Source organism: Sinocyclocheilus rhinocerous, unplaced genomic scaffold (assembly GCF_001515625.1).
Source record: "Sinocyclocheilus rhinocerous isolate Xijiao unplaced genomic scaffold, SAMN03320098_v1.1 scaffold12221, whole genome shotgun sequence".
In the NCBI taxonomy this organism is placed as follows: domain Eukaryota; kingdom Metazoa; phylum Chordata; class Actinopteri; order Cypriniformes; family Cyprinidae; genus Sinocyclocheilus; species Sinocyclocheilus rhinocerous.
Window position 1 is genome coordinate 23,716 of NW_015663068.1, and position 9,053 is coordinate 32,768.

Below are 9,053 nucleotides of genomic sequence, written 5' to 3' on the forward strand. Positions count from 1 at the left end.
ATAATTTTGTGTTGCTATTTAGACCTGATAGTTCTTTTGTAGCTTTGATAATGATATGTTTTGCTGGTATAAATGTTAAATAGTCGTAGCCTACTTTAATGCTAAAGTACAATATTATAATCCTACGATAAACAAGCAGCAAAAAATAACTTTTGGGGGTCAAAGTTTCTGTCTCGTTATAGTTCTAAAGTACTTTAAATAATTTAACAGCATCATACGGCGTCTTTATTGGCAACGCGAACGAACGACTGGAAACTTATTTCCGGTTTATTTGTGTCGATTGCAAGTGACGTGGCAGGTACCGAAGACTGCAGGTGTCGATTGCAAGCGACGTCACTTGCAGAGGAAGCGCAGATGTCTGAGAGTGCAAATGCAGAGCTGCAGCCAGACCCTTCTCGCCTGGTCTGGTCGTCACCGCTGCGGAGTAACACATACCTGCGTGAATCGCCATAGACATATAAACTTAGAGAAGTAGCTCCGGTTGGAATGTTCTTCCGCGGGATGTGTGCAGTTCTGTTTATTAACCGCTAGAGCGCCAAAAGTTACATAGTGCTGCTTTAACGTCTTTCCAGTCCAGTTCTCATTTAAAAAAATGTGAATCGGTTCAACTGATTCTTTAAAAAGAATCGATTCATAAAAGCAATGATTAGGCTAGTAGTATTCGCAAATCAGACACTGCCCTTTTGAGCCAGCTTGATTTGCTTTTTGTGAATATATAACAAATAATGTCATGCACTCACTTTAAAGTGCACATTTTGGTACACGGTCAAGAACAATATCATACGTTACAGAGGCAGTATAGCAAATGAGGAGATGGGCGACTCAGGGTTGCCAGGTTTTCACAACAAAACCCGCCCAATTGCTACTCAAAACTAGCCCAATCGCGTTTCAAGGGGGGGCCCCCCGGTAAAAATCGCATTCCGGTGGGGTAAAATACACGTTTTTGGTGGGGTTCCCCTGGCAAAATTCGCATTTTAGGGGCTAAATATCACGTTATTGTGGTCGCTTAAACCCGCGGACATGAAAAACAATCCGCGGCAACAGTGTTAAAGTAGGCCAATTGGCAACACTGAGAGCGTACAGTCAGTGAGAGTTACGCCCAGCAGATAAAGGGAGGCGCTTCCTTCCAGCAGCAGCAGAGCAGACGATCAAAGCGTTGGAATAGTTGTGTAACGACGCGCATGAAGTTTCAAGATACCGAGCTTGTATTAATTTCCCTTGTCAGCCGCTGGTGTCTCTTTCAGATGCAGTATATTCGGTGACAGTTTCTGGTGTATTAACAGCGACAGATTAAAACAATGGTAAGTTGTTTTGTCTTTGAAGCTTTACGTTCTTTTTGTTTCGTTTTGTTCTGATGATCCTTACGCTATCATTAGTTATTCAAATAAAAATATGGACATGTGAGGGCAGAATAACTTTTAAAGGCTTTTAACTTTTAACTGTTTAGACAAACTTAAAAGCTGAGCTTTTAACTCGATGTAAACATTGCAAACAATTGCATTTATTTATTTATTTTTAAATGCTGTGGTCCAAACAGGTTTAGTTAGTTTCATCATCTATATTTATATATACCATCTGTCACTTTGCAATATGAAAGTGAAATTATACACTGACTTTCATTTTGATGACTAGACGATTATTGTTTTGACAGTCTATATATAGAATAGCAGCTTTCACTCAAACGTAATTTGAGGGATATGATACAGTACATAGGGACTAGTTGATTAGCATTGATTGCTTAAGTAAGACAACATTTAATTTAGTTTTTTACGAGTTGTCTGGAACCCCACCCACCATGGTTGTATTTTACTAAAATCTTGTCTCCCAAACTTCTTTACTCCAATCCATAAGATCTATATCACCATTTTGCTTTAGCACAGATATTTACATATTTATTTATTTATTTATACACAAATATTTATTTATTTGTACAGTGTGTGTGTGTGTTTGGTCCATTTTATGTTTGTATTTTACGACATTCTTGTTTTCTAAGTTGTTCTTTTTTTTTATTTTTTTTTATTTATACACAGACATTAAATTAAATACATTTTGTTTCTTGTACAAATGTAAACAACAATTCTTAAAATCAAACATTAAAAACAATTAATTGGTCTATTAGATAATAAATGGCTCTTAAAATTTCATGCTGTTAATTTTTTTTTTTTTAAATGCTCACTGCGCTACTGTAGAGTTTAAATTCATGTGAAGCATTCAGTGTCTACAAAACAATATATGGGTTTCTCCTTCCTTGTAAAACATAACAAACTTATTTATTTTGATATTCCAAACACAATTATAATGTTAGTTGCAATTTACTATTTGTATTTAGCATTGTTTTTATCCTTGCTATTCCTATTAAAACAGACTTGTGACCTAATTTTAGGCCATGACACACCGGTTGAGAACCACCGTTCTATTGTGTACAGCTCTTACGTGAGATGGCATGAATAATAAGTATTTCCTTTAAAATGAATAATTTCATTGATCTTTGTGTGACAGTTTCCTATCTATGATGGGCCACTCATCAACTAAACCTTGACCTCAAGTCACTTGCATCCTTCTGAGCACAAAGAGAGGAATTAACATTCTGACTCAGCTGATATACACAATGCTACTGTCAGGGAGGTGACAATCTCTAAATGGATCTCATGGATTTCGTGGATCTCAGCCATGTTGTTTTCACAAAGGCCTCATTGTGGGTTTTGATGCAATAGCTTGTTGAAATGCACAGTTTCTCTGTCTCTCCCCTGTGCTGATCCTTGTTAAGCTGTGAGAGAGCAGAGGCACTGTTCCAGAATTCCATTCCCAGTGCTTATTGTAAACAGAACTCTAAGCCCAATATCATGGGAGGTGTCCAGGAAGTCTTCATTGCCATTTTTTTGTTTTTAATGAGTCATTGATTGCATTTCTCTTCTGTTAAACATCTAATAGGACAATTTAGTCCCTCTTAGGAACAATTATGTTATTGCAGAAATGTATTGATGATAATGTATATTGTGTAAAGGATGGGTGTCAGTCATTCTGTGTTTCCCAATATATCTATTTCATCTGTCTCCAGGAGAATGGGCAAAGCAGCCTCCGTCAGGCCCAGCAGGATGTGGAGGATATCAAAGTTATCATGTTGGATAACATAAACAAGGCTGACGAGCGTGCAGGAAAACTCGGGGAGCTTGAAGACAGAGCTGATAAACTACTTGTAAAGGTGGAACTTTTGTGACATCTGCTTTTTCTTGATATATAAACTATATAATACTATACTATAAACTATATAATAATATAAATTATATGATCATTTAATACATTATTTTATGCATTTAAAACTGCTTGACAAAAAGCATGCCCACTTATTTATGCGTTCTATGGTCCTATGATCTTGTTTTATGGTTTGTTGAGTTTTCTGATGAACATAAACTGGGTTTCTAGAATTTTAAGTGTTTCTAGGGAAAGCATGTCAAAGTCTATAAATAGTGTCTAGGTGGGGTGTACGGAAAAAAAAAAAAGTGTACAATTTGTATCCTGAGTAGTTTACCTTGTTAATTTTAGAAAGCCATTTCCTTTTGTTATGAAATGAACAAAACTTGTGTAATAGTATAGCAGGCTGTTTGTGCAATACATGCCATGTGGTCAGGCAACAAGTTCACTTTGGTTTCATGTTTTATCACATGTAATATTAAATTATTTTAATGATTGTACTTATTTCTTTTCAGAGCGAACAATTCTCAAAGACCTCGACTAAGGTGAAGCAGAAGAAGCGCTGGGAGAATATTAAGTACAAAGTGATAATAGCAGCAGTTGTAGCTGCAGTGTTGCTCGGCATTATTGTGGCTGTTGCTGTGAGCTTAAGCAGAGAGGACAGTAAAAACACACCCGAAGACACGTCAGCAGCACAAGCACCAGGAGATGGCTAGAAGATAAGCAGGCAGAGAAGAAGATGAGTGAACATAAGTTGTGTTTGAAATTCCTCAGAATACCCAGTAGCCCCTTCACTGCAGAACAAAGATCCAGGGGGCGGGGTTGGATCCACATCTAGGGGGTGGAGATGGGTGGGTTTAGGGATCAGGGGGTGGAGATGGGTAGGTTTAGGTATATGTAAGGTGGGAGGAGTTGGATCTGGATCAAACCACGCCCCTGGATCTTGTGTTCTGCAGTGAGGACCATCTCAGAATACCCCCTTGAAAGTCTTGCTTCTAGTACTTTTGTAAAAGTAAAGAAGAGGGAAGTTTCATAGATCAGTGAATGTACAAGCTAAATCTGTGATGCTACTTTCTATCAAGAGGATGCTAAAAAATAATGTGGGTGATAAAAATGGTACCATGGTGTCACTATAATTTATGCTTTCATTTTTCAATGGTAACACACATAGTATGTGACATTAATGGTAACAGTTTACATGCATTCTTGTTGGACTAAACGTATTTTAGCCATAAATTAGATAATTCGGTGCCAAATGCGGGTTAAAGTGTAGCAGGGAAAATATGTTAGACTGAGTAGACTTTGTCAGGGAGTAGAACATTGTTTATTAATCTTGTTTTTCAAAGGAAAAAAAAGCTTTCTTCATTCTGTTTTTCATCAGTGAAAAGTGTGTGATGATCTCAAAAATTTCCTATGTGTACGGTTTTTCTCATATTAGTTACAGAAGAATAAAAGCCTGTTTCCCAGCCTTGGTACCCACAGCAGTACACATTTTGGATGTCTTCCTTATATGACAGACCCATTTCAGGTCTTGGAGTCTCTACTAATGAGCTGATGAGTTTAATCAGACGTGTTTGATTATGGAGACATACAAAATGTGCATTATTGGGAGTAATCCAGAACCTGATTTGGGACACATTCTGTGACTTTGGCAGGTTTGTGCTAAAACTTGTCTAAAGGTTTTGAAATTTATTATTATTATTATTATTATTATTATTATGACTGTAACAACCATAGAAATTGAGGAGGGCATATTCCCTCAGAATTCATATTTGTCAGGGGAATATTTCTGTGAATTTTTCCAATATCCAGTTCTTAAAATATTACATTTTGGTCCCCCTTAATCTTGAATAATTCCATCCTTAGCCATTACAAAGTAAAAGCAGATTAATACTGTAAAAGTAGTCATGTGAGATAAACAATCCAAAATTTGCTGCTAAAAACAGCTATGTGTGTGCGTGTATAAATGTTCCTTATGTAAATATACTGTATCTGACATTTTTTCTTTCCTCAATGTGTCTTTTATTTATTTCTGGATTATATTTGTTTCCTTTTATTATGCTTGTAAAGTTTTTATAATGACTTAGTGAGTTCACAGTGACATGTGTCATGCAAGGTGTTATGCAAGACAGAATCAAGTTATGAGTACAATGTAATGAAATTAAGTTGATTATGATTTTAACAATCATAAATTATCGATTTAACCGTTTCCATGTGTGTAACACATAGAAGGTAGAAGGTAAAACGCCACCTGGTGGAATTTCGTTGAAGCGATATGATGGGAAAAGAGGTGGATGTGGACAGCAGAGAACATATCAAGGAATTTAAGCTACAGCTCGTACGAAAAGCAAATACACATGTGAAAAAAATGGCATAGGTCTAATTACATGACCACGGTTTTGAAAATTTACATTTATACGATTATAGATCTACTTTTTACAGCGTGACTTAAATGTTAATTATTCAGAGCATAAAAATACATTATGAGAGATTTTATATACGTTTCCTTCTTTTTACTGATTCTAACAACCAATGTGATTAAGAATAAAATGAATAAAACGTTCTGGAAACAACCGACAACAGTGCACGCGTGACGCGCGAATAAATATCAAAAAGAGTTTGCATTATAACTGAGACCTACATGAACACTTCACAGTTGGTTGTGTTACTGTAAGTAATTTTCCTCAAATGCTATTGAAGTTAGAAAAGTGTATACCAATGTCGTATGTAACTTTAGAGACGGTCCCTAGATTTGCGAATATCAAATGCCAGGAAATGACACCTCTGGCCGTTCCGTTGGGTCGTTTGTAAAGTCACAAATACTGTACGGACAATACGGCTCAGTTTTTCTATGTATCTTGCCCTGTTGAACGGCAAAGGTGACTTTACTAGGCTATACTGGATTTACACCATGCATCTCCTGTCAGCGGGAAAGCCGCGCCCCCAGCTATCACAAGACCCGACCAAGTCCATGGTTGACACCCTCTCATTAGCATGTTGTGCAGAGGAAAAATAAATGCGGAACTACATTCAGAAATAAATGAGTGATTAAAAGAAAACAGTTAGTCAAAAGTAACAATTTTTATATTATATTATATTATACTTTATATTAATTTAAACAACTATTATCAAACAATTATATTCATTTAGTAGCATAAATATATTTTAGTGTAGGCTATATATATATCTTTAGAGTTTTATAATTCATTATCTTCTTGTCCACCAGTTCACATTTACAACTGAGTGTTTTCTGCATAAAAATAAGGGTCGTTTTTGGATTTGGTCTAAACAAAGAGCAGAAGGGCTTATTGAAAAATGCAAATTCATTCTCTGCCAGCAGTGTATTAAAAACGAAGTCAAAGATTTTGCCTGCATTTTATTTTTTTTCAGTTTCAAAGACATTTTATTCAGTTTCAATTTATATTTTCATAAGTTTCTTGAAAAATTACATTCATTTTAATTGGAACAAAGGTAATCCCATAGAAGCGAATGTAGCAAACATATAAAATACGCCCAGTGGGATTTGTTTTTAATAGAAAGATTAAAAATACGGGAGAAATACGGGAAAATATTTAAACGGGATAATAGCGGGATAGAATGGTAAAATACGGGAGAATCCCGGGAAAAACGGGAGGGTTGACAGGTATGTAATAGTTTTAATATAATAGTTTTTTCATACAAATTACAAACTTTGATTATGTAGTTATTCACACCCAAAGAAGAACAAAAATGCCTCACGATCACGATGACCCTCGACGCAGTGATGCGTGATGTTTGACTTGCTTGATTCAGATTGCTTTGAGGAGTTACAGTCGCGGTGATGGAGAGGAAGAGCAGAAAATCATACAGTTTTTAAACGTAGTCACAGAGGAAGAGCCCAGCTAACAAAAAAAGGTCCCCAGGACGTCCCCTAAATGGCCTCTGCAAACGTTATGTGTGAAAATATTCAGATGTAACTCCCTTTGTAATCATTCACATTTTCATAAGTAACTGTAATTTAATTACACATTTTTTTCTCAGTAACTGTAACAGATTACAGTTACATTTATTTTGTAATTAAATTACGTAATGTAGTTACATGTAACTAGTTACTCCCCAACACTGGTCAGGTCTGATGATAAAAGCCCACGCATGGGCGACTGGATTTTTCAAGTGTTGTAATGGAAATGGCAGATGAGGGACGAAACAGGGACGTTCGCAAACTGGCTCCGACGAATGTCCTCAGAACGCCCGTCAGCGAAAGTTACAAAGCGGACCAAAACCGGACATCCTCCGAACGTCCGCCCGCGAACGTTACAAAGCAGACGTACTGCGGACCTAAACGGACGTTCGGAACGTCCGGGGGACGTCCCCTGTTTGCTGGGAGGTGCCCTCAGCGCTGTTTTTCTTCAAGAATATACGAGAAGAAGAGGTTGAGGTGGAAATTCCTGTTGGTACGTTTTCATGTCAACGCAAATGTATCTGTTTGCCATTCAAAGTTTACAGTAACGAGTTTCGTGTGCGAGTGCTTGAGATCTGAAGTTCAAAAGTCAATTAACGTTATCACTTTGCTCACTTATTAATAAGAAGTTTTAAGGAAGGTCATTTGTTATTGTTATTTAAAATAAATGACACGTAGTCATTTACGTGTTTGAAAGTAAACAATTTATCTGTCAGTTCGGTAAAGTTAGCAAGATAAAGATTCGACTTTCCCGGATCAATAAATCACGAGCAGAATGTTTTTACTACACAATTGACGCCTCTTTTCTTTCGTAGTGATGTAGAAAACGAGCTACAAGCGAGTTTTCCTCAAAACAAGCTTTCCTCCGCTCTGTACAAAATACATTGATCTCAATGCGCTGTCTGCACCCGGCTGCAAAGTGCGAAACGTGAAAAATGTTACTAATAAAATAAACAATAGGTGCGTTCGACTTGAAGCACGGCTACAGACGGCGATCAACGAGAGTAGCCGCTTGCAGTCGGGGGCGGAGTTGAAAACGGAGCTGTCAAGCCGGACATTACCGGCATGCACTGCTTCAAGTCAGCCGCCGATCGGTTTGCGCGGCTCCGCATGAAGTCGAACGCACCTAATAACTTCACAGTAACACGCTGTAGTGTCAAATTCAGTTTACACATCACTGCTCTCCTGCAGGTTATACTACAACACTTATTTTTGAAAATAATTGCTTTTACACATTTTTTATTATGACAAATAGTCAATAACTTCACTGTAACACACTGTACTTTCTCCAAAGCTGTGAATTGCACTAAACACAACATACACATTAATTACCTTAATTGCACCTTATGAAATTTACACATTTTAACCCAGGTTACATATGATTTCTTATTATGACAAATAGTCAATAACTTCACTGTAACACTTCACATCACTGCTCTCCTGCTGGTTTTACTACAAAACTTATTTTGACAATAATTGCTTTTGGATCAGTTTTATGTTTTTTTTAATAAATTTTTTTATATTCAATAGCTTCACTGTTATTGGACATACTAGTTAATAACTTTACTGTAACACACTGTACCTTCACCAAATTCAGTTCACACATCACTGCTCTCCTGCTGGTTATACTACAACACTTATTTTGAAAATAATTGCTTTTAGATCAGTTTTATGTTGTTGTTTCTTTTTTTAAAATATTCAATAACTTCACTGTTATTGGACAACATAGTCAATAACTTCACTGTAACACATTGTACTTTCACCTAATTCAGTTCACACGTCACTGCTCTCTTGCTGGTTATAATACAACACTTATTTTTACAACAATTATTTTGAAAATAATTGTTGTAGTATAACCAGCAGGAGAGCAGCGATATGTGAACTGAATTTGGGGAAAGTACAGTGTGTTACAGTGAAGTTA

At 36.6% G+C, this 9,053-nt stretch overlaps 1 protein-coding gene across 1 annotated transcript; it reads left to right on the top strand.

The window, feature by feature from the left end:
• The first annotated feature begins 1,120 nt into the window (after positions 1–1,120).
• Positions 1,121–4,044, top strand: vamp5 (vesicle-associated membrane protein 5). Its single transcript, XM_016539034.1, has 3 exons — positions 1,121–1,301; positions 3,059–3,202; positions 3,708–4,044. The coding sequence occupies exons 1-3, from the start codon at positions 1,299–1,301 to the stop codon at positions 3,906–3,908; spliced, it is 348 nt and encodes a 115-aa protein (XP_016394520.1). The 5' UTR covers positions 1,121–1,298; the 3' UTR covers positions 3,909–4,044.
• Positions 4,045–9,053: the final 5,009 nt, after the last annotated feature.